General features: G+C 34.2%; 1 protein-coding gene across 1 annotated transcript in view; it reads left to right on the top strand.

Annotated features, from left to right (window-relative positions):
- Positions 1 to 26,772, top strand: part of STRN3 (striatin 3) — a 115,561-nt gene that overhangs the window by 57,089 nt on the left and 31,700 nt on the right. The window contains exons 2-7 of the mRNA XM_081228279.1: positions 4,288 to 4,391; positions 4,868 to 4,941; positions 9,971 to 10,052; positions 13,628 to 13,801; positions 21,713 to 21,842; positions 23,078 to 23,219. Of these exons, the coding sequence (XP_081084405.1) occupies positions 4,288 to 4,391; positions 4,868 to 4,941; positions 9,971 to 10,052; positions 13,628 to 13,801; positions 21,713 to 21,842; positions 23,078 to 23,219 (706 nt within the window). The remainder of the gene's footprint in view (positions 1 to 4,287; positions 4,392 to 4,867; positions 4,942 to 9,970; positions 10,053 to 13,627; positions 13,802 to 21,712; positions 21,843 to 23,077; positions 23,220 to 26,772) is intronic.

Here is a 26,772-nt window from a genome sequence, read left to right as displayed (position 1 = left end):
ATATAATGTCATATCATCTGTGAACAGAGATAATTTTACTTCTTCCTTTCTAACTTAGATTCCTTTCATTTTTCTTTCCTCATTGCTCTGCCTATGACTTCTAGTACTATGCTGAACATGAGTGTTAGAAGCAGGCGTCCTTGTTCTGATTTTTGAGAGAAGGCTTTCAGTCTTTAACCGTTGAGTACAACGTTTGTTGTTTTTTCTCATAAATGGCTTTTATTATGTCATGAGAGTTTCCTTTTATTCTTAGTTTGTTGAGGTTTTTTTAATCAAGAAAAGGGTGTTCAGTTTTGTCATTCTTTTTCTGCATCAGTTGACATGGTCATGTGTTTTTTATTCTGTTAATGTCGTATATTATATTAATTGGTTTTATGTTGAGCCATCCTTGCATTGCAGGAATAAATCTCACTTGGTCATGATTTGTAATCTTTGTAATATGCTACTGAATTTGATTTACTAGTATTCTGTTGAGAGTTTTTGCATCAGTGTTTATAAGAGATACTGGTTTTCTTGCAGTATCTTTATCTAGCTTTGGCTCTTGGCACAGTGCTGGACTCATTGAATTAAGGAATGTCCCTCTTAAATTTTTGGAAATGTTTTAGAAAGATTGGTGTTAATTCTTTAAATATTTGGTAGAATTCACTAATAAAGCAATCAGTCTAAAGGTTTTCTTTGTTGGGAGATTCTTGATTACTAATTCAATCTCTTTACTAGTTATAGACCTTTTCATATTTTCTGGTTTTTTCATTATTCAGTCTTGGTGGATTTTGTGTTTCTAGGTTATCCAATTTGTGGGTGTACAATTGTTTGTATACTCTTATAATACTTTTTATTGCTGTAGAATTGGTTGCAACATCCCCACTTCCATTTCTGAGTTTAGTTGTGTCTTCTTTTTTTTTTTTTCTTAGTCAATACAGGTAACGGTTTGTCAATTTTGTTGATCTTTTTAAAGAACCAAGTTTTGATTTTGTTGATTTTTTTTCTATTGTTTTTCTCTGCTCTATTTTATTTCTATGCTTTAATCTTTATTATTTCTTTCCTTCTGCTAGCTTTGGGTTTAGTTTGTTCTTTTTCTGAAATTCCTTAAGTTGTAAAGTTAGGTTGTTGATTTGAGTTCTTTCTTTTTAATGTAAGCCTTTATAGCTATAAATTATTCATTTAGCACTGCTTTTGCTGTGTCCCATAAGTTTTGGTAAGCTGTGTTTTCATTTTCATTCCTCTCTAAGTATTTTTAAATTTTCCTTATGATTTTTTTGTTTTATTAGTTGTTTAAGAGGGTGTTGTTTAATATCCACAAATTTGTGGCTTTTTCAAGTTTTTTTGTTACTGATTTCTAACTTTATCCATTGTGATCACAGGAGATTTTTTTAAATGATGTTTATGTTTTAAAATTGATTAGAGTTGATTTGTGTCCTAACATGTGGTCTGTCTTTGAGAATATCTCTTGTGTATTTGAGAAGAATGTGTATTCTGTTGTTGTTGGGTAGAGTGTTCCATATATGTCATTTAGATCTAGCTGGTTTATTGAGTTGTTCAAGTCCTCTGTTTCCTTATTTTCGGTCTGGTTCTTCTATGTGTTACTGAGAGTGGGATATCGAAGTCTCCAGCTATTATTATTGAACTATTTCTCCCTTTAATTCTGTCAATTTTTGTGTCATATATTTTGATGGTCTCATTAGGTATGTAAATATTTATAATTGTTTTTTGTTTTTTGCTGTATTAAGCCTTTTATTAGTATATAATGTCCTTTGTCTTTTTTCATATAAAGTCTATTTTGTCTAATATTAATGTAGAAGGTTTGCAAACCTTAATAGTATATACTAGGCTTTGCAGGTCACATTGGGTCTGTGTTGCCTATTCTAATTTTGTTTATTGTTTTTCTTTAAACCATTTTTCACTCTGTGGCTGTCCAAAAACAGGTAGGTTGCCAATTCCTACTTTATCTTGAACAGAAGCTTTTTAATTATAGTGAATTTATCCATCCTTTTCTTTATTGTTAGTGTCTTTGTAAATATGGTTTTTGCGGTTACTTTTTAAAGTGTTTATTTGCAAAGATGATGCTGTTCATGGTGCATTATGACCTGTAAAAGCAGTCGAAAAGTCCACTGTCCATGATCCTTTACTAAATGCCAAATCTGTTATTTAATTGGTCCTTATTATCACTATCAGGCATAATCTTTACCTTTTTAGTCTGTACAGGTCATAAGGTCAGTTCCAGTAGTCTTGACTTTTCTGTTGTTATCTGCTTTTTACTCTCCTCTCCAGTATTTTATGTTAGACTATGTCCTTTTAAGGTTTCATTTTAATGAATTCTTACCATTTCCTTGTCTTGTGTCTTTGTGAGTTATCTCCCTTCAGCTCCTGTTCAGAAGTTGCTTTGGGGTTCTTGCTATTTTACAGGATTTGTGCTTCTTTGTTTAATTTACTGGATTCTCTAGGTATGGATGATTTTTAATACCAAAATGCCAAAGAAGTGGAAATGAATTCTCACAACAGTATAAGATTCTAATAGGAAGGATTGTAGTCTTTTTTTTTTAATTCCTTAGAGGACAGTATGACTTGCACTTAGTTTGCAGTGTCTTTCTCTTTTTTTTTTTTATTTTTCTCTATTGTTTTTTCTTTATTTTATTTTACATCTTTATTGGAGTGCAGTGTCTTTCTCAACCAGAAAATTACCAGTTACTACTACTACTACTTTTTTTAAATTTATTTATTTATTTATTTGGCTGTGCTGGGTCTAAGTTGTGGCATGTGGGATCTTCGTTGTTGCGTACAAGATCTCGCTGTGGCGTGCAAGATCTTTTTAGTTGTGGCACGCGGATCTTTTCAGTTGCGGCATGTGGGATCTTTTTTCTCTTTTTTTTTTTTTTTTTTTTAGTTGTGGCATGCATGTGGGATCTAGTTCCCTGACCAGGGATGGAACCTGGGGCCCCTGCATTGGGTGCGCAGAGTCTTAACCACTGGACCACCAGGGAAGTCCACTACTTCTTAAGAAGCAAAATAAAATGAGCTTCTTTCATTTTTTTCTGTTGCTAATTGTAAAACACTTATGAGATCTGGAAATTAGAGTCACATAAGGGTTCTACAGTATGTGATTCATGTTTGTTTGTTTTTTAAGCCAATACAGGAGAAAACCCTCAATCAGAATTTCTTGAAGCTGTGTAATGAAACTGATATATTCTACCTTTGCTCCATAGCTTAAGAGAGTCAGAAGTGCTACTTTTCTCTTTAGGATCTAGACTATTATTAGGTTCTGAATCTTTACCATTTCTCCTAAATCTTTATTTTTGTTTTGAAATTTGTATGTAGACTAAGTGTTATATAGCTATGTATAATTTCTCAGGTCTTACGGAGTTGTGAATGATTTCATTTAATTTTTCTGAACTTAATGTGTTAAATTATTCAGATGAATTCATTTGTTCTGGTTCCATGTTCACTGAAATTTAAAAAAAAATTTTAATTAACCATAATTTAGCTTACAAAGTAGCTTACTTTCTCTTAATGGGCAAATACACCTATTGGTCATCTCGGCAAGAGCATGAAAGTTAATTTTATTGTAAATGGGTTCATAACAGCAAATATCCCCATGTAGATGCCAGCCTCCTTAAACATTACTCTTTAGTATGGGGTGTATAAAGGAGGCTGACATGCTGGGAAGGTCCAGAAAACGATGGAGAATTGTCTCTCTGAGAAAATAAGGCAATTAAAAGGAAAAAAAATTTCTCTCACTGTAGAAAATGACAACAGAAAGTAATGAGGTCATTGAACATAAAGTGGCTTAACTTAAACTGTTTGCAATACTCTGGATAATTGTTTCAAGAGATAAAACAATTTGGAGTGTGGTGGATAGAATGGAAAAGATTATAAATTTTTAAGTATTTCATGAAAGAAATGCTTTTGAGGGAATATTACTGTTTTTTATACAAGCAATATCTAATTTGAGGAAAAATATTTATCTACTTGTGAATATATTTTTTAGTTCTTTGTGACTTGTTTGTTAGGAATTAGGTGCAATTTTTACACATAAAATTTCCTTTCAAAAGTATGTAAAACTTAATATTAGAGACCAAAAAGATTATAAGCAAATAGCTAATTTATAGTTATCTTTATTTTAAAGTGATTGTATTATCTAACAGAGAAAGTTTGATAAACTGCTTCTATGAATTTTAAATCTTGCTGTCATGAATAAAAGTGCAGAATTTTACATTTATTGTTTTCCTTTTTTCAATTTCCTATGTATAGTTAAGAAAAAAATGAAAATAAATGAACTTTTTGTATTTTTAGGCCCGCATAGCATTTTTGCAAGGAGAAAGAAAAGGTCAAGAAAACTTGAAGAAGGATTTAGTAAGAAGAATAAAGATGTTAGAATATGCATTAAAACAAGAAAGGTATGTGTCCCTCATTTTCTTATATGAATAAAATAAAGTAGAACAATATTATTCTCTTTATGTATTATTATATACAGTGTATTTAAAGCCTTTTGAAAGATACAAAGTTTTGCCCAAAATACAGGATGATATTTTGATTTGATTCTTATATGGGAAAAGAAAAAAAGATTAAAATCTTTAAATTGAAATAATATCTTTTATTATAGAGTCCAAGTTTTTTCTTTTTTACAGATTAGGAAAAATTTATCTTTACTTGGGTGTATATTTTAGTTGGGTAATTTATCCTATTTTTTTTCTTTTACATCCAGTATTTTTTTTTCTCCAACTTCTTTTGCAAGTAAAGTTTAAAGAAACAGACATTCATATTATGCTTTATTTGTCATTGGAGAAATATATACCAGTAGTTAGTTACTTACCTATGTAGAAAAGGAAAAAAAAATTGTTTTTCTTTCAACAATTTATTGTTAAATTTTCAGGGCAAAATATCACAAATTAAAATACGGCACAGAACTGAACCAAGGTGATTTGAAAATGCCAACCTTTGAATCAGGTAAACTTGATTCTTCTGTTAATCTCCCTGCCCCCCCCCCCCCACACACACACCCCATGCAAGAAAAACTGGTTTAAGCTCATTTTTATGTAACAAACATGTTCTCTTTACCCCCATTTTGCTTTGATAGCATCAGTTAGTTAGATGGTTGCCTATTGTAATACTGTCTAGAATTTGGGGGAAAATAATAAATGAATAAAAGTAAGTGTCAATAGTTTCATCTACATAATTCTGAGGTTGTCTTATTTTTCTTGTTTTGAAACCTATGTAAAACTGGGTGTATTTTTGGTCGTAATTAGAAGTGGAAGGTAATGAGTAACTCTTTGTACCACCTGTAGGCAATTCTTATCCAAGTCTATATAAGCTTAATTTTGTATTATTAAAAAGTAATTTTTTTTCTAGAGAAGCTGTGATTAACTCAGTTTAGTCCTAAAGAAATTACAGATTGGAATTTGGAAACTACGGAGGCAGCCAGATAAGGATAAGAGAAGTAAAACATTATCTCCAGTTGGCCTTGCTCTTTACTAAAATCGTGAGTGTGAGAGTAGTATCTGATGAACAATTATGCAGGAAGAGAGGGCTGGATGTAGGAAAAGGCTATAACAGTTTAGTGTTAATTTTAGGGTTCCATATGATTACAATTTGAGTAATCTAAAAGTTTAATAAGGAAAAAATATTTTGATTTATATTATATAATTTTTGGGAATATTACTGCAATTTTCTATTTCTGAGGTATGTGTAGAACCCATTTATATACACAGTTTGATGGTGCAGGCAAATTGAATTCTATACTGTTCTCAGCTGCTGGTTACTAAGATAAGGAAAAAAATGTGTCTTTATTTTGATATACGATTTTTCTTCTCCTTGTATAGTTGTTTCCATTCCTAATAAAGTCAAAGCGTACGTGGTAGGGAAAATAAAACGAATAGGGATTTTTTTTAAGTTAAGTGTTACAGTAAATTTTTAAAATTTAGCTAATTGGTTTTGGTTTAATATCAAGTACTTAAAACTTCGCAGAAACACCCTATATGTACAACCTGTAGTTGATTTATTCTTAGGTCTTCTCCACTTACCAATTTTAGCACCACAACCATATCTTCCTAGTTGTCATATACAAAATTAAGAGACCAAGATAGGAGTGGCATAGGTTTCCTTTGATCTAGCTTTTAGGTGGTTACGAAGACTCAGATGCCAGGGGACAATATTATGGTCTCCTCCTTGGAAAAGCTACAATAAATGATAAAAAGATGGAAGGCCTGTATATTTTGGGCCATGTTTACTGCAGCAGTCCCATTATAGTTAGAGGGAGTACAGTGGTTTCACCATAGAGAAAACCTGATGGCTTCATAGCTTTTCTTTAACTCATTCTTTTTCTAATATGACTAGAATATTCAGAAAATAATGAATCACTTTTTTTTTTTTTTTTTTTTTTGGCCACTCCGCATGGCTTGCAGGATCTTAGTTCCCAGACCAGGTATTGAACCCGGGCTACAGCAGTGAAAGCACTGAGTCCTAACCACTGGACCACCAGGGAATTCCCCACTTTGTATAACTTGAGGGCTGTCCCCCTAACTTGGTCTGTATAAATGTGAGGAACAGCCCCACTGTTCCTGAAACTAGAGTCGGAATTGGCTAACTGGTCTTGGTACAAGTTGGTATAAAGGATAATCATTAGCACGTAATCTCTCCTGCCCCCAACTGAAATGAGATAAAAACAAGTCTGTTTTTATCTATATAAACTTAACTATTAAAACTTCCTTAAATTGAAGAATAAAATAACAACCAAGTATTTTATTTATAGGAAACAATAATAATAAAGTAGATTATTTTTACTGATGTAGAAAAACTACTCAAGATGTTTAGTGGAAAACAAACAAAGGAATGGGCAAAAATACACCATGCAAACAATGGGATAAAATTATTTACATCAAAGTATAGACAGAAATAAACATTAAATGAATCATTGTTGCCTTTTATATACTTAAATCAAAATGTAAAAAAGAGAAAATGTACGAAATACTGTTATGAAAGAAGTACAAGGTATGTGTGTTTTTATACCCTCGTCCTAGTAATACCGGTATATATATCCTAAACTTAACTCTATAAAAGGGGGTGTATCCAAATCTGTAAATAGCTCCTATTTCCCAACATTTAAGGGAAAAAATCTACAACAGTAGACATATGGGTAAAAGACTTGAAAAGCCACCAATAAAAGAGGATATCCAAATGGCCAATAAACATATGAAACAATGTTCAAATGTATTAGTTTATACAACTTATTTGAGGAAATACAACTTAATACCACAGCACAGTACAATTAGACACCTACCACAATGTGAAAATGCAAAAGAGAAAAAGTCATGTGTTGCTGAGGATGTGGATCAACCAGGATTTGCACACCTTCTGGTGTTGGAATTCTAGATTGATAAAACTGCTCTGAAAGTGATTTGTCAGTACAAGTTTCCCCCACTATCCCAAAGTAGAGCAATTCCTGTTCATAAGCCAAAATGACATAAAACAAAGATGCAGTTTACCTTTGGACACATCTTGCTAATGATGTACAAAATAAATCAAGATAAAGCGCAAATGATAATAGACACAGTTCAAAGCTATGGGCTTGTTACGGAGCTTGGTGGTGCCTCTTGCTGCTTGGGGGTGCGTGCTACCACTGTAACGGGTCACTGCAAAACAAATGCTGAAGGCTATTTTTTCTTTTTGCCTTTTTTCATAAAGAGTGAAAATTCTCTCTGAATTTTTTCAGTTAGGCTAGCAAAAACAGGTACTAAATGTAGGTCTTTCATAAAAGCGAGGTGGCCTAAAGAGAGCTTTCGAAAAGCGGGGGATAAATGTATTGCTAAAGGGAACATAGCATGCCCCGTGGCCCAGTAATTCCACTCCTTAAAATGTTCATCACAAGGCTTGTATAAGAATGTTCATAGCATCATTACTTTTTTTTTTTTTTTGCGGTAGGCGGGCCTCTCACTGTTGTGGCCTCTCCCTCTCACTGCTGTGGCCTCTCCCGTTGCAGAGCACAGGCTCCGGAGGCGCAGGCTCAGCGGCCATGGCTCACGGGTCTAGCCACTCTGCAGCATGTGGGATCTTCCCAGACCGGGGCACGAACCCGTGTCCCCTACATTGGCAGGCGGACTCTCAAGCACTGCGCCACCAGGGAAGCCCTATCATTACTTTTAATAGCAAAAAACTGGAAACAATTCACATGTTCTTCACCAATAGAATAGATAAATATATTGTGATATTTTAGTGTAAGGAAATGCTGTTTAGCAAAAAAAAAATGAATAAACTATAACTAGACTAAGCTATAACTAAAAGTGAATAAACTAACTAAATTTTATGTGGATCACATAAAATTGAAAATTTATAGAAATGATTTCATATATATCAAATTCAAAAATTAACCTAGTGTTTAGAAATCAGGGTAGTGTTAATATCCTTTTAGGAGTATCTAGTTAGACTTGGGAAAGGGCACGATGAAAGTTTTTGGGGGTGCTGATGACATTTTATTTCTTCATCTAGGTACTGGTTATATGGGTGTGTTAAAAAATTCATTGAGCTGTACACTTAGGATGTACTTCAAGAATATCCTTCGCAACATTATTTATAATAATGAAAAATGGAAACATTTCACCATTAGGGAGCTGGTTAAATTAAATAGGTATATACTTTCTGTAGATTATATAATTATTTTATATGATGTTAATCTATATTTATTGCCATAGAATGTTCAAGATACATTAAGTATTGAAAGCAGCTTGTAGTGCAGTACACACACTTTGGCTTTTTTTTTTTTTTTTTTTTTTTAATGAGGGGAGAAGCTGATGTATGTTATTTTCAGATGGAAAATATGGAATGATAAAATCTCAAGTACTAACACTGTTGGTGATAGGATTTGGGGCAATTTGTATTTCTTCTTTTTTTTAAATGTATTTTTTTGGCCAGTTAATTATGTGTTATATGTGATTTAAAAATAAGCAAAATGGTATAAATAGAAAAAGTTATAAATAAAAAATCGGGGCTATTAGAATGAGATAATTATTTCTGGAAATTATAGATGTTTCTACGTGCAGGGGAAGAATGAGAAGATATTAATAACGGATTGTTAAGGTTAGAGAAGTAATGCCTGCAGAGAATATTTGAATTGCTACCAATAACTGTTTGTTCATGTGACTCTGAGGAGTCTAGGAGCCTAATGACTGTAAGCCATGGTAAGAGTTCTCAACATTCAGTGTGAGGGCTTATCTTCTATGGCCCTATATTCTTTGCTTTATCATAATTTTTATAATGGGAAATTATAGGAAAATATTTCTGTATCATTAGTGCCAATGAATAGTTTTAAATATCACTGTGGATATACTTGTTGAGAGCTTAACTCATCTGAAGTTATACTGTTTATTAAACTCTTTTTTAATGCATACACTTCGTTACCGGAGAATAAAATACGACTTTTTACATATAGTAAAAACTGTTTTCTGGTCTAACTTTTAGTTCTAAAAATGAAATTGACTGTATAGAGTCTCATATGTAGACTTAGAGTCTACTGATACAGACTCTAAGTTATTCACTAGTTTTATAAATATATAATTTCTAAACAATGTTGATTTTGAAAAGTTTATATAAATAGTAAATATCACTTTTTATTTTCAAAAGCATTCAACTCAGCAGAATTCTGGTAGTTTAGAAAATTGATTTTAATAGAATTTCATTTCAAAGCCCGGGCTTTTGATTTTTAAATCACTTGTAATAATAGTTAATGTACACTTGGGTTTTCCCAATTTTAAAACAAGGAGGGTGGTGCCTAAGTGTTTGGGCTGTGAGGATAAACACACTTAAAATGAGTGACCCACAGTAAACACTCAATAAAAGTTAATTTTCTTCTATCCTTTATAAAATATTTTGGTATATTCTTGTGGGACTTTATCCCTAAGAGAACTTTGGCAGTATTATCAGGAGTTGAAATAATGTGTATGAAACTTGTCTTGTTTTTGTTGTTGTTGTTACTGTTAATTTTTAGAAGAAACCAAAGACACAGAGGCTCCCACAGCACCTCAGAATAGCCAGTTAACGTGGAAGCAGGGCAGACAGCTGTTAAGACAGTGAGTAATGGTTCATTTTCACCTTTCTTTAAGGATCTAGGTATGAAGGTGCTTCTGTTCAGTCACTTTGCAAGTGAAAATTATTTAATGATAATGGGACAATGTGTATAGTTTTCATATTGCTTCTTTTTTGTTTTGTTAGATGCTTGGATCTTTTTAAAGTTTTGTTTCCTCTGAATGTTTCTCAAAACATTTCTCAGAATGATGTTTTTTTCTTATTTGTGGAGTAACATGTCATAAAGACTGTATGTCTTGAAGACCAGAACAAAAACAATAGGGAGTTCATACTTACAGACATGCTCATTTCCATCACTGGAAAATCTACATATTTGGTTTTAAGTGAAATTGTGACTGGCTTAGAGAAGGAATTTAACTGGTTATCAGAAACTTTTCAGAAGTGGCTTGCTAAATCCTGCTTCTACTTGAATTTTTGAGGAAGCTTTTTTTTTTTTAGGAACCTTTTTGATGTTTGAATTCTTTGCCGTATTAGAAGTACTTATGTGGCAAATATTATTGTCTTATCTATTTGTTCTTTTCCCTTGTATTTTGAAAACTTTGGTACTCGCGTACTACTGAAATCTTAGGTAATTCAGCTTTCTCAACTCTAGACATCTTTACCATCACTTCAGTAACCCAGTGAAGTGTGGTCAGACCCTTGATCTTGTTATAACCTAGAACTGCCCTACCTCTGGAATATTCCGTAATCATATTCCACTTTTCTTACTCCAGTTCCCATGTTATTTGTCCTCTGACCTTACTTTGATCTTTAGATCCATGACTATTTCATTTCCCTTACCTCCTTTACCTATTGTTGGTTTAATTTTTTTTTTTTTTTTGGCGGTGAGGTTTTTTTGTTGTTTCTTTTTGTTGTTTCCCTAGCTCCCGCTTAGACCCCATGATCCTTTACCCTTTTGCTGGTACCCTTAACTCTCCTGCTTCCCACTCCTTACCCCCCACCACCAGTCATTTTACTATACCTACCTGCAGTATCCCAGCCCTAATCAGTCTTACTGTCTATTGCTTCTGTTTCTAATTAATTCTTAGAGAAAAATCACAGAATTGTGTGAATGCCAATTCACATTCATGGTTTCCTGTCCAAACATTGCATAGAGCCTTTTTCCATATCCCTGGTCATCTCCTGCTCCCATTGCCCTCAGTGGATATTCTGAACTTTTACCACATCTCAGCCCATTCTCCCTTACTCTCATTAGAGCACCTCAAGCTCTACTTCACTGAAAGCATGAAGGCTATCAGGCGAGAACTGTCTTCACTTTTTGCTTTCCTTTCTGAAAATGTATTTAAACCTCATATTCATCATCTCAGTTTCTAATGTTCCATTCAAAGAAGTATTTATTAATCTGGACAGTTAGTGACTAAAACTCCAACAAATTTCAAAAACAGATTACTGTCTGGAAGGATGCTGGGATAGCTAGCAGAGTTGAGGGAAGTAAGTACTGATTAACTGAGTGTTAGAAACTTAAGAGCTAGTGTATCACTGAAGATTTCTCAGAGACTGGAAACATCCAGAATATGTTCTTATTCTCTGGTGTTCTGCTCCTCTGTGTATCAGTTTTATTCTTTTCTACTGAAAACCACTTTTCTCCAGGTGGCAGGGGATCCCTTATTTTAGTCAGAATAATTTCTGAGGATTGGATTTGTCTTGACTTGATCAAATAACTGCCCACGAGTCAGTTATTTTTACCTGGGTTGTTTAAGATCTTGACAGTTCCTTTAGACCACATGGCTAGAGTGTGGTGGGAGTTCTTTCCTCAAAAGAGGATCGCGTTTGGGCTTCCCTGGTGGTGCAGTGGTTGAGAGTCCGCCTGCCGATGCAGGGGACGCGGGTTCGTGCCCCGGTCCAGGAAGATCCCACATGCCGCAGAGCGGCTGGGCCCGTGAGCCATGGCCGCTGAGCCTGCGCGTCCGGAGCCTGTGCTCCGCAATGGGAGAGGCCACAACAGTGAGAGGCCCGCATACCGCAAAAAAAAAAAAAAAAAAAAAAAAAAAAAAAAAAAAAAAAAAGAGGATCGCGTTTTTTAGAAGAGTATGATGGATATAGAGAAATCAGTTGCACAGTATTTCTCTCATAAATGCCTAATCCCATTGCCTGGCTTTATATTGTGTCTCTTCTCATCTTTCTGTAACAGTAGTTTATCTTCATAGTCTTCCTTATTCATTTCTCAACTGTCTAGTTTGTTCTCCATTTTGATATTCCCCTGAAGCTTCTATCACAAACATATTTATGAGACCCTTTTTGTTCATATTGATCTTTTGGAAATATTTGACATTAACTCTTCATTTCTTTTTGAAACTCTGTTTTTCTTACTTTCATGAAACTACTTTCTGCTTTTTTTACCCTCATTTGTCAAGTTCTTTCTTTTAATTTTCCTTTGAGTTTCTTATTCTTCCAGCCCTTTAGATGTTTGTGTCCCCAGGTTTTGTTTTTACTTATGCTTTTTCTCTGGGTAACTTCATTTAAATCCATGGCTTCAGATATCCCCAAACACTAATGACTCCCAAATCTGTATACCCAGTCGAGTCCCTTCTGAGCTTTTGACCTTCTTACCACTGTGCCTAATAAATGTTATCACTTTCATAGACACTACTTGATTATTTGATAGGTACCCTCTAAACCATATTCTGACCCTTTATTTTTCATTTTATTCAGTAGAACCACCTTGCAACCATCCCAGCTGGAAACCTGAAAATTTTGCAAAGTTCTTATATCTTCTTTTATTCTACTGCCGTATTTACTTGTGTACCAAGTCACTAAGATATTTTATTTTTCTCACATTTCTCCTCTTCTCTAGTTTTAATTCTTGCTGTGTTAGTGTCCTAACCAGTCTCCCTGTCTTTAGCTTTCACTTAAAAATCCTCTGTTATTTCGTCAGCAACATATAGAAAGAAACAAAAAAAGCTTCTTTTTAACATCTTCCCTTAGCCTGTCAAATACTTTAGGAAGAAATTTTTAAATTTGTCACACAAAGCCGTTCATGACCCATTATCTATACTTATGTCATGATTCAGTCCCTTTCTTCTTTTTCAGTCTCATCCTATATCCTCGGTTAGGTACCCTGGTTTAGATAACAAGGAAAGTTTGAAAACCACGGGACTGTAGGACTGCTATAAGACCTTAGATCCTAGAAGGAGAACTAATCTATCCATCAACCTCTGGCTAAGAGCCAGGGTTTAAACGTAGCATGTCATTGTTCTGAGGTTTAGTTCTGTTCATCCTTTACCACTTTCTGGAATTTTTTTTTTTTTAAGTAATATATATCATCAACTCCTAAAAGTTTTTTTAGCACTCTAGGTCTTTTTAGGCTTCAGGATAATTGGCCCTTAATTAGTGTTAGCCATCTATATGCTTTTTTAATTAAACTATGGTTTTTAATTGGACTTTTTTTTTTTTGGTAGAACTGGAACTAGTCTAGAGAAAAGAAAGTTACTGGGACAAAGGAAAAGTAAATTTTATAGGATTATGGATTTTTCTAAAATTCTTTGATGTGATTTTGATTTAACAAGTTTGCATGTATTAACAATATGTGGGATTTAATATTTTTAATTTTCTCTTATAGATATCTTCAGGAAGTAGGTTACACAGATACAATATTAGATGTACGGTCTCAGCGGGTAAGATCATTACTTGGACTATCTAATTCAGAACCAAATGGATCAGTAGAGACAAAGAATTTAGAACAGATCCTGAATGGAGGTGAATCTCCTAAGCAAAAAGGACAAGAAATCAAAAGGTATGACCTATACTTATAGGTTAACATTGTTTATATAACAGATATTATGAATTTCTTTAGCTTCTTGTTATTGCTGTTAACAGTTATTGAAGCATGTGGAGTTCAGATTTAAAGATTACCCCCCACCCCCCAAATGGTACCATGGACAAAGAAACTTTTTATTTGGGTGCTTTTTAAATTTATTTATCTTGGGGCTTCCCTGGTGGTGTGGTGGTTAAGAATCCGCCTCCCAGTGCAGGGGACCCGGATTCGAGCCCTGGTCTGGGAAGATCCCACATGCCGCAGAGCAACTAAGCCCGTATGCCACAACTACTGAGCCCCTGTGCCACAACTACTGAAGCCCGCATGCCTAGATCCCATGCTCCGCAACAAGAGAAGGCACCGGAATGAGAAGCCCACGCACCATAACGAAGAGTAGCCCCCGCTTGCCACAACTAGAGAAAGCCCGCATGCAGCAACGAAGGCCCAACGCAGCCAAAAATAAAATAAATAAATTTATTAAAAATATATATTAAATTTATTTATCTTGGGACTTCCCTGGTGGTCCAGTGGTTAAGACTCCATGCTCCCAGTGCAGGGGGCCCGGGTTCTATCCCTGGTCAAGGAACTAGATCCCACATGCCACAACAAAGATCTCACATGCGGCAGCAAAGATCCCGCATGCCACAACTAAGACCCGGTGCAGCCAAATAAATAAATAATTTTTTTAAAGATTTATTTATCTTAAATTTTGATGCCAAGAGAATGACTGTAGTTCTGAAATAGGTTCAAAATTAAAATTTGAGGGTGATTTCATGTAGTTCAGAGTTATTTTAATGTCTTGATCTTTAAATTTTTGTTAGAGTATTTTCAGTAAATTATAATACTATATAATTAGAATAGTAATGGTTGTTTAGACACTGGTGTTAAAGAAACAAGGCTTTGGGGCTTCCCTCGTGGCGCAGTGGTTGGGAGTCCGCCTGCCGATGCAAGGGACACGGGTTCGTGCCCCGGTCCGGGAAGATCCCACATGCCGCGGAGTGGCTGGGCCCATGAGCCGTGGCCGCTGAGCCTGCGCGTCCGGAGCCTGTGCTCCGCAACGGGAGAGGCTACGACAGTGAGAGGCCCGTGTACCGCAAAAAAAAAAAAAAAAAAAGGAAAGAAAAGAAACAAGGCTTTGCATTGTGTTTGGACTCAGAAAGCTACCAGATATACTTTAAAATTTAATGTCTTTATTGATAGAGTTCACATACCATAAAGTGTGCCCACTTGAAGTATATAAGTTTAATAGTTTTTAAGATAGTCACAGAGTTGTTCAGCCGTCACCACAATCTAAGTTTTGAAAATTTTCATTAATCCGTAAAGAAACTTTGTACTCGTTAGCTGCCACTCCCCATTCTTTCCCATACTCCTCCCACTCACCAACCCTAGGCAACCATTAATATACTTTCTGTATCTATAGATGTGCCTATTCTAGATATTTTATGTAAATGGTTATTTTGTGAGTAGCTTCTTTTACTTAGTGTAATATTTTTAAGATTCATCCATGTTATAGCAAGTGTCAGTAATTCATTTCTTCTTATTGCCAAATAATATTCTTTTCTATGGATATACCACATTTTGTTTATCCATTCCTTGTCCAATTGATGGGCATGTTGATTGGTTCCACATTTTGGAATAATGAATAATGCTACTTTGAACATTGGTCTGCAGGTGTGGACATATGTTTTCAAGTCTCTTGGGTTTATACCTAGGAGTGGAATTGCTATGTCATACAGTAACTCTGTGTTTACCTTTTTGAGGAATTTCCAAACTCATTTCCAAAGTGGCTGGACTATTTTACATTCCCATCAGAAATGTATAAGAATTCTGATTTCTCTACATCCTCATTAACACTTGTTTTCTGTGTACCAGATACACTTTTGATTATAGCACAGATTTGATAAATGCAAGCTGTCAAGCAGGTGGAACTTTTTTTTCATTTTTTACCATTAGATATTACCTTGAATTACATAGGTTGGAAGGACAAAGAAAAGAAAGAGAGTGGAAAAAACCAGAATGAATTCATTAGTTTGGTTAGAGCTTAAGAAGTTAATAATATGTACAGTTTATAAACTAGCATTGTTTCATACCTTAGATATATTTTATGACATCATGCAGTTATTTAAAACATGTTGATGACTTTCAAGTTAACATAAGCCTTTAGTTTAGGGGTTTTATTTTTGAGAAATAAGGTCTCTTTAATAAAAACAATTTGACATCTAACAGAGCCCTTGTTTTCTTTACTCTGAATTTCAGGAATCATAGAGCTTTCATAGCTTTAGAGAAAAAGCAAGGATATTACTCTGTTATCTTAAACTAAACTTGTCAGCTAACCAGGCTAAGTAGTTCTTAGGATTTATAAATACTTTAGAGGAACACAGTTTACTATATCACACCTGAATCTGAATTAAAAATCCACAACAGATGGTATCTTCTCCTTGTAAAGCTTCTTCCCTTTGCAAGATTAAGAGTTTAATAGTTTTTTTTTTTCTGTTGTGATAAAAAACACATAACGTGAGATCTGTCTTAATAAATTTTAAGTGTATGGTGTAGTGTTGTTAACTGTAAGCACAATATTGTAGAGCACTTCTCTAGAACATTTTCATCTTTCATGACTGAAACGCCATACCCATTGAATAGCAACTCCCTATTTCCTCCTCCCCCCAGCCCCTGGCAAACAACATTTGACTTTCTGTTTCTACGAGTGACTACTTCAAATACTTTATATATATTTATATAATATATGAATACTTTATATAAGTGGAATTAATACAGTATTTGTCCTTGTGTGACCGGCTTATTTCACTTAACATAATGTCCCAAGGTTCATCAGTGTCATAGCATATGACAGGATTTCCTTCTTTTTTATGGCTGAATAATTATTGAATGTATTTACCACATTTTCTTTATCCATTTATCCGTCCACAGACATTTAGGTAATAATTGTTTTTAATCAATGTGATTTCCTTCTTAATGAGTATAGCTGTATATTGCGAGTCTGTACTAATGTAGGTGTGTATGGTTCAGCTATGATCAGGGCCTTTGAAAATTCCTAAGAAATATGAAAATGACCTAACATGTTGATAGAGGTGTCAACAAAAAGATGTTTATCGTATTCTCATTTATAACAATAAAAAATTTGAAGCAGTCTCCATGTTCAACAGTAGAAGAATGGTAAATTGTAGATCATATTATTAGAGACAGTATGCTTAATGGTTTAGAATAGGAACTCTGAAGACAGACTAGGTTTGAATCTGGACTTTGCTGCTTACTAGCTGTGACTTTGGGCAGGGTACTTTACCTTCCTGTGCCTTGGTTTCCTCATTTGTAAAATGGTAATGATAGGTTGATGTGAAGAAGAAATGAATTAATGTAAGGCATTTGGAACAATGCTTGGTACATAATAAGTGTTAGCTATGATGAAATATTGCTTATCCAGTTGAAATGTGACCCAATCAAGAGTAATATTTACTAGATTCTGCTGAGTAAATGTTACTGTTGTCTTTCTTGGTTTATTCTTTGGTTTATTGTAGGGGGATGTTGTGGGTATATAGTGTATCATATCACACAGCCTCCACCTTGTAAGGATTCATTGGGGAAGAGAGTTCTGATAGGTCTTGTAACTGAAAAGGTGTGCTGCTTCTTAGTGATTGGTCTGATTTACCTTTGAACCTCCAGTAGTTGCTCTCTTTCTTTTTACTCTGACTGTTTGGAATCTTGCCATATTTGTGGGTTTCCCTTATCTCTAGAAAACACTGACTCTTTTTTACCCTTTTACTTACGAACCTTACTCTTGGCTTCATTCTGTTTTCCCTTCATCTGGATATATAATTTTAAAAATTCTGTTGATTGCTTTTCATTGAATGAGAAAGGATAGTAAATAAATAGTTGACAAAGAAAAAAATTATTATAAAATTCCATAGATGTAGATGTCCACTTAAGCATGTGGATTAAAGGCAGATTTACTTGTGTGCCTTCTGGAACCTCTGTTAAAATATCAGTTAAAGACATTTTAAGACACATTGGTTGACACATAAGGACAAAAAATTGAATATATAGAAAGAATGAGAGGATATACTGTCCATCAGATAGGGAGAACCTAATAATTTTGGAAGCTGGAAAGAAGAAAAGGAACAAGCCAATTCAAGTCCCAAAATGCCAGTAAAGTTCCAAAAGCTAAGGAGTTAGAGGTATCAGGTATATCTGGAGTCAGGTTTAGAGGGGGTTATTAATAGAGAATTAGTTTCAAGTTTATGTAAGAGGCAGTTAGAATCTCAAACCCCCTCTCTAATCCTGTGTAGCCGCTTGAACATCCCTCCCCTATCCCAAAGAATGTTGGTATATTTTCTGGTGAATTCCAGTGATTGCTGATTTCTTAAGAAAACAAGCAACTGTAGGGTGGACTACTATACTGAAGACAGGAGCATTATCTGAAAATCTCTAGCTGAACGGTGAGATTCCCTGTTTCCTTCTACTTGGCTTCAGGTATGTTGGTAGCTGGTCTTAAATCCCTTTCAGGCAGGAATATGATCACATTAATAGAGAAGACCTTATGATCCGACAGTTGGGATCTGCCAGCGAAATGGCTGGGACTGTGCCCTGTTGTTATACAGAAGTGAAGCTAGCTACTTTGACAAGCCTCACCCATGTACACAATATATCCAATTAGTTTTTCTGTGCCTCACTGTTAAATATTAACAGTTAAGGAAAGACTTTAATATGAAAATTGGAGACCAAAGGAACCAAACATAAAAAAGGAACTCAGAGAAAAGAGGGAGCAGAAGACTTTCAAAACTATAATTACTCTTCTGAGAGGACTGAGAGAAGATAATACGTCTATAAAACAGTAATATGTTATTGTATACGGTTCAGTAAGAGATCAGAAAAGAGCTAATAGAAATTTTAAAGTGTGATTTAAATAATTTTCATGTAAGACTTGGGAGATAAAAGACTCTCCCAGAAAAGAGAAAAGGGGAAAAAAAGTAAGACTGAAAAGAGAGGAAAATCTAAAGATCAGTCCAAGAGGGACAACATCTGAATAGGAGTTTCAAAAAGAGAACAGGTAAGCTGGTGTTGAAAAAATTTTTTAAAGAGTAATTTAAAAAAAATTCTGGAATATATTTATAGAATGTGTTTCCAAGGATGTTTGTTTCCACATTGAAAGGATTTCTCCCAGTTACACTATAAAGTTAATTTTTAAAAATCTATACAAAGGCCATCATTGTGAATGCTAAAAAGAAAACATCTCAAGAGAAACAGCATGGTAGCTTGCAAGTAGGGCGAAGTCTCAGACCCTTCACAGTCCATGGTTGCTTTAATTTCTATTTTCCTAAAGACTAATGATGTTGAGCATCTGTGTATGCCATCCACATATCTTTTGCTACAGGATCTGTTTGAATAATTTCCTCATTTTTTCATTGTTTTGTTATTGTTGAGATTTAAGTGTTCTTTATATAGTCCTTCATTAAATGTGTGACTTGCAAATATTTTGTCCCAATTTATAGACTTTTCTTTAAATTCTCTATAGTGTCTTTCAAAGAGCAAAAGTTTTTAATTTTGGGAAGTCTGATTCATCTTTCTTTTATTTATTTTATTTATTTTATTTATTTTTTTTGCGGTACGCGGGCCTCTCACTGTTGTGGCCTCTCCTGTTGCGGAGCACAGGCTCCGGACGCGCAGGCCCAGCGGCCATGGCTCACGGGCCCAGCTGCTCTGCGGCATGTGGGATGCTCCCGGACCGGGGCACAAACCCGTGCCCCCTGCATTGGCAGGCGGACTCTCAACCACTGCGCCACCAGGGAAGCCCTGTTCTTTCTTTTATTGATTGTGCTGTTTGACTTTTAAACCTTGTACATGTATTGTTGTGATCAAATACAATTTTTAAAACCTGAAACGTGAGTTCTCACTTTAGAGACAGGAACTTCTATCCAAGGAACAATAATACTTTATCAAAGTTCAAAACAAAACTCTCATGTGTTAAATTTTCTATTTTTTATTTTTCTATCATTGATGTGCCAATTTTGTCAAATATTTTCTTTGCCTTTCATTTAATCCCCAGATATCGAGACGTATTACTAATGTTGAACTGAAAAGTATGTGTTTTGTTATTGTGGTAGTTTTTTGTTTGTTCTTACTAATTTGCACTTGAAAAACACATCTCTTTCTACATTCAGTGTTGATACAGGTCCTAGAACCATGTGCTGGATTAGGCAGAGTATAATAGACCTATTAAAACCCTATGTCTGGGATGAAGGGAGAGTGGCACGGACATATATACACTACCAAATGTAAAATAGATAGCTAGTGGGAAGCAGCTGCATAGCACAGGGAGATCAGCTCGGTGCTTTGTGACCACCTAGAGGGGTGGGATAGGGAGGGTGGGAGGGAGACGCAAGAGGGAGGAGATACGGGGATATATGTATATGTATAGCTGATTCACTTTGTTATAAAGCAGAAACTAACACACCATTGTAAAGCAGTTATACTCCAATAAAGGTGTTAAAAAAATGTCTGAATTGTATTATATCCTTAATTTGGACTAAGAACCAATCAGGGAGGGAAAAAATCCTAACTTTTAGACTATTATTCTTTTTGTTACCATGTACTGTTCGTATTGGTAAGGATATTTGAGATCATCTAGTTTAACCCCCCCCCCCCCCCCACTTTACAGGTAAAGAAGTCGAGGCCAAAAGGTTTAAGTGACTTGGCCAAATTCAAGCAGCTAAGTCAGTGGAAGAGTTGAGACTTTCATTATGAGAGTCTGTGTTCAGCTGAAGCTTTCACCGTTCTGTTGCAGCCTCTGTTTTTAGACACTTAACCAACTATTTGAAAACCTTTTTTGTACACAGAGGAGGAATTCAAATTATAGTTTTAAAATGACTTCGTAAGAGATAAAAATAGATTATCACTGTTACCTATTATATGAGTGGTTCTGAAACACTTCAAAGTTTTTTTTTTTAAGTAGTTTTTCTTTTCTCCCCCTTAAGTATTTATTTATTTGGCTGCACCGGGTCTTAGTTGTGACATTTGGAATCTTTTACTTGTGGCACGCAAGCTGTTAGTTGTGGCATGCGGGATCTAATAGTTCCCTGGCCAGGGATCAAACCCGAGCCCCCTGCATTGGGACCACCGAGTCTTAACCGCTGGACCACCAGGTAAGTCCTGAAAGTATTTCTTTAGTATATTAATAATCCTGTTTTCTAGGTAAGGAAATCTGTAATATGGATTGGAATGTTATATATCTGATTTACCATAACTTTAAATCTGAGCAGCCCGATAAATTAAAGTTCGTTTTGTTTTTTTTTTTTTTTTTTTGCGGTACGCGGGTCTCTCACTGCCGTGGCCTCTCCCGTTGCGGAGCACAGGCTCCGAGGCCATGGCTCACGGGCCCAGCTGCTCCGCGGCATGTGTGATCTTCCCAGACCGGGGCACGAACCCATGTCCCCTGCATCGGCAGGCAGACTCTCAACCACTGTGCCACCAGGGAAACCCCTAAAGTTCGGTTTTAGTCGTAAACATTTGCACCAAGCTGTAAGAGGTTGTAGAACTATAAGAAATGCTGAGTTTAAGTTGCTTGCTCATGATGGCTTTATTTTGAGAAATAATAGCACATTTGAGTGCCTAATACTATAGGGTTTTTATTTTGATGCAGCAATTACTTAAAGTATTTTCATTGTAGAAACTTAACTACTTTTATTGATACTTTAACTGTAGAACATAAATGATCTTTCAAAACATTTTTATGTAGAATATTTAGATAATACATCATAAGTAAGTTTTCATTTGAATCTCTCTTACTACCTTCAAGTACTATTTTAAAATAGGAGACAGAAAGAAATATTAGAATTAATCATTGGAGTATTTTGATTCATCATTTTTCCTCTCTTACAGGCCTTCTGGTGATGTTCTTGAGACATTCAATTTCTTAGAAAATGCTGATGACAGCGACGAAGAAGAGGAAAATGACATGATTGAAGGCATCCCAGAAGGAAAAGACAAACATCGGATAAATAAACACAAAGTAAGAATTCAATTTTCTATTCTTATTAGGTAAAATATATGTAGTCATGTATTTGGAATAGAAAATTTCAAGATGTCTTTTGTTACATTGGGAGTGATTGATTATTTTTTATTATGTCACTTGAAAGTTTTATATAGTCAGTTCTTATTGAATTAACCTACACATAGTAGAAATTATTTGCTGTATTATAAATGGCAAGAAAGGGTCTGTTTTTATAGGACTAGTCCAGTGATTTGAAACTTTTTTTTAAAAAGTTACATCCTTTCCACTCCTGTCACAGTTAAGAATCACTGCTGAAGTCTCTCTCTTCCTGTACAGTAAACAAGTGGTAAATTGTAACTGAAGTGGGGTGGCACTCCCACCCTGGGTGAGGGAGTAAACTAAGAATTGTAAATATACGTGTCAACACTCTCATTGTTTGTTAAGGATTAATAAAAATTTGCTTTTGCTCATAACCTAAGAAACAGGTTTATGTATTTTAGTGTTGATGCAGGTTAGCTGTAAGAGCAAAAGTAGATTAAATGATCCATGTGTGAATTGTCATAGTAGTGTACAGTATTTGAAGTATGTTTTTTAAAGAAAAAAAGTGGATGGGTTCTGTTGTGGTTCTTTGGGATTTTACAGTAATATGGGGAAAATGCCAGTGTTTCTCAGAAGCTTCCAGTCTATAAAAGCAGTTTTCAACCTTTCTGCCAAATTTCATGTGTGTAACACACTCATATGTGGAGCATAGGTGAACAGAGATTTTGATCCTTCCCTATTTTTTTGTTCTGGGAAGCACTACTATAAATACCACAGCTCTTGACTTGCATTAATGTCCTTATTAACTATGCCATATCCTTATACGTTACGGACTACCTGTGCAGTTCTCAGTGAATGAGGTCAATTCAACACAACACATTAGAATGTAAGTTAGTGCATGGGTCTTTTGGTACCTGTGAATCTATTGTAATTAGAGAAGTTCTTTGTAAGAATCATCATACTTGAAGATTAAGATTTTAACCATTCTTATTACCACATTGCTTGCATCACATTTTATAACAGTGTTCACACAGCACTGTTGACAACCATTTATCTAGGGTATAATTTGGGATTGGTGAACTATGTGGAAAATCTAAAATTTTGTATCTCATCTAAAAATGGGAGTGCAGATGTAAAGATAATTGTGTGAAAACATAAAGGACTCCTTTACAAATTAGCATAAAGGTAATTCTTGGCTTATGTTCTGTTTACAGATAGGTAATGAAGGTTTAGCTGCTGACCTAACCGATGATCCTGATACTGAGGAAGCACTGAAAGAATTTGATTTTTTAGTGACTGCTGAAGACGGTGAAGGAGCTGGAGAAGCACGGAGTTCAGGGGATGGCACAGAATGGGGTAAGGTGATAAAGAAATGGGGGTGGGAAATCATCTAGCCCTTAAAGTTGTATTTTATTAAATATAATATGTGGAATGTGTATATCTGAATGTATGATGGCAGTTAAACTGAGAGCAAAGAGAAGAGTGGTATTGAATAATTTCAGAGTATTTTGCACCAATTTATTTAGATTTGGTGACTAAACTTTAATATATGGCTTTTGGTGGATTTTGATTTTTGAAATTTATCTTGATTTAAAGTTGAAATATTTAGTCAATTTAGAGATCCAATTCCTTTCTTCTTAGCAGATTTTTTTAAAAAGCATGTATACAGTTTGAAACATTCCTATGATTTAATTTGGTAATGAATCTGGGTTTCAAGAAGATAACTCTTTTCAGTATGCCTGTATGGTATTATCTGATTTATTGCTAGGAAGTAATAAAGCTACTAATCTTGAATTATAGCTCTATATTGAGCAAGATTTATTGAAGTATTAAACTTCATTACATGTAATATTCAGTGTACAAATGCATTAGAGCCTAGCCTTTGGAAGTGATACCTACTGCTAATAATAATCCAGCCATAACTAAAAGGGATAAAACAGTTCTATTTATACAGGGTTTAAAAACCCCATTAGAAAGTAAAATAAAAGTGTACGAAGTATTTTAAGATAATAGCTGAGGTCCAGTATGTTATTCCTATTAAAAATGTTCATTTAATCATCATTTAATATCAACATGTTACCTGGTAGGGAGAACTCAAATTGTGTTTACAGAGCTTTATTGGAGAAGGTTACTAAGTACCTTAATGCATATTTCACATGAATACCAAAGTTGCTTAGTTACTAACAAGGGGAATTATCACTAGATTTTTAAAAACTACTTTGGTAATAAGGAAGCACTCTTGGATTTTTTTTTAATGCCTCATTTATTTATTGAAGCTGAATATTGCTAACAGCAGGAGAGACAAGACCTAATATAATGTTTATTGACTATCCTGATACAAATTGAGTACTTAAAAGATCTGAATTTTGTTATCAGCTTTCTCATTGTTTATGATTCTCAAGCATTGTTTTCAGATCTTTACTGCTGTCTTCTAAGGGGAAAGAGGAGACATACTAATTGAAAATATCAAAAAGTTCCACAATTACTTTCTAGACTTTGAATGTACATTTTTGTAATTACTATTTGAAAATAGCTATGTTATAGAAATTTTCCCTTCTTAAGAATTAGCTTTGCTCAAGAGCAAGAATTAACCTTGCTCCAGAAAAGTAAAAGTATGTTTTCTTCTAACTTCTCTGTGCAACCCATTCAAAGTTGGAAATACCTTATTTTTTTCCAAAAGTTTCTAAAATACTGTTTATTTTTTTCTGGATTTTAAAATAATTATATAAATATATTTAAATTGTATAAATACATAATTATTTTATAATTCCTGTGTTTTTTAGGAGGTTTAGAACCCGCAGATACATGTGAAGAAGAAAATTAAAAATCACCTGTAACACTGCTATATAGAGAGAATCATGGTTAATATTTATATCTATCTTTATGTAACAAGGATTTTGCTGCGTGCTGATTTATAAACCACAGTTTCCACTTAATATATTATTCTTCTGCAACATCATTTTTTCAATAACTGCATAGTATTCTTGATGGAATATGTTCCACTATTTCTTTAACTCTGCTGTACTGTTGCACATTTAGATTATTTTTATTAAAGAAAAAAAAGATCAAAAGCAGTTTTCAAACATCTGTATAGCTAAATCTTGGCACATATCCATTCCTATTTTCTTCACCTAAAATTGCTGGAAATTTAACTGTCCATCAGAAGAATATATAAAAATTTCAGGAATGTAATTTGTATAAAATGGCATTATTTCTATAATAAAAGTACTATATTATGTGCAGTTGATTGGTCCTTCTGTCCAGAGACTTCTGACTATAGGGCAAAGTTTCAAGAGAGGACCTAATTAGTGTGAATGACAAGTGTCGATACTTTATTTACTTTTACTGTTAATATTTGAGAGTGACCTGAATCTTCTTGTGTAATTGGAAGTAACCGACAAAGTCTTCCTTCTGGACAAGTCTAAAACACCTTTAAAGCATTCTAAGTTCTTGAGAAGGAAAGGACTCTGTTAAGAACAAAATGGTTCAAGTAGTTTCTTTCCTTAAGAAATGAAAACTATCAAAGGATCTATGCAGTGATTTTGAATTTATCATTTTTACTCAACAGGTGTCATACTCAGTTTTTTTCAAAACAGAGGCTGGATATACAAATACCCCTTTATATTTATTTAATTCATTTACTTAAAATTTGAATTTACTTACAAATGGGAAGGTGATGCTTTTCAGATTTAAATTACTGTGTAAAGGACACAGTTGTTGTTGTTTTTTAAAGTAAATAGTCTGTCATAATGAAACATCCCAATATTCACCCACATTGGATAATCTGTGTTATTTTTTATTTTGTATACTAGCAGTCTACTCGGGTACCTAATTTTGAATGCTTTTATCCTATGAAACCACTGCTTTTAGAGAGCTTTTAAATCTTTTTCTTCTGTCATCTACAATAGGTAGTCTGGGTTTAATTTTAGTAGTTTTTACTTCTTGGCATAATCAGAAATATTGTGAGCATTTCTAATTTTGGTATTTCTCTCATGGAGACTAGGCATTTTAAGGTTGTGTAGTTATTGTCTCCTACACTTTGAAACTGTGGTCTGTAGAATATATAGGACTACAAAATACCAAATGTTTGTATTTAAATATAATGAATAAAGTACTGAATATTTGCATAAAGTTAGTTACCAATTTATGCTATATTAAGTAGATTTGTATAATTCCTTTGCTTTGGTAGTTAGAATCACCATAACAAAATTTTAGGCCTTTGTGGTTTTGAGTTGTCAAGGGTCATTTTTTTGGTGCATATTTGTGTTTTCTTTTAAACAAGAAAGTTCCCGCAACTGATTCAACCTCATTTCTTGGTATTTTTTTTCCCCTAGATTTTTTAAAAACAATTAATATGTAGAAGATTATGCTGCTTCTTCCCTTTTGCTCTTAACTATTTCTTATAAGTAATATCAAATCAGCTGTTACCTACCAGGCAAGTTTCAGGATGTTTGTGCACATATGCATTCACCAACCTTTTCTTTGCACTGCCTTAAGTTTACCTTTGTTTTCTAGATTTGAGGTTACCTTGCAAGTAGTATTTGTATTTTTCTTAAGCTTATCCTTTTTTATTCCCTTTGCTTTTTCACTTCACTACCCTTTGCTACTCCAGTTAGAGCTATGCACAGATTTATTTTTCTACAAAGGTCTTTTAAAAAACTTATTAAACTTTACTGTTTTATCTAACTTCCTGTGTAAAGTATATACCACTTAAATTTTTTGTTGTTTCTGTGAGATTTAACAAAGTTTGCTCAAAATTTGTCACTTTTAAAAATAAGAATTGTTAGTTTTATTAAGATGAGTACAAGCGATTCTTTTTTTTTTTTTTTTTTTTAATTTTTTTTTTTTTTTAATATTTATTTATTTTGGCTGCCCCAGGTCACCTGGGAATCTTCGTTGCAGCATGCAG

This window comes from Mesoplodon bidens, assembly GCF_964165515.1.
Source record: "Mesoplodon bidens genome assembly, chromosome: 3".
NCBI lineage: Eukaryota > Metazoa > Chordata > Mammalia > Artiodactyla > Ziphiidae > Mesoplodon > Mesoplodon bidens.
The sequence above is the reverse complement of the archived record's forward strand: the minus strand, read 5'-3'. Positions and strand labels throughout refer to the sequence as shown.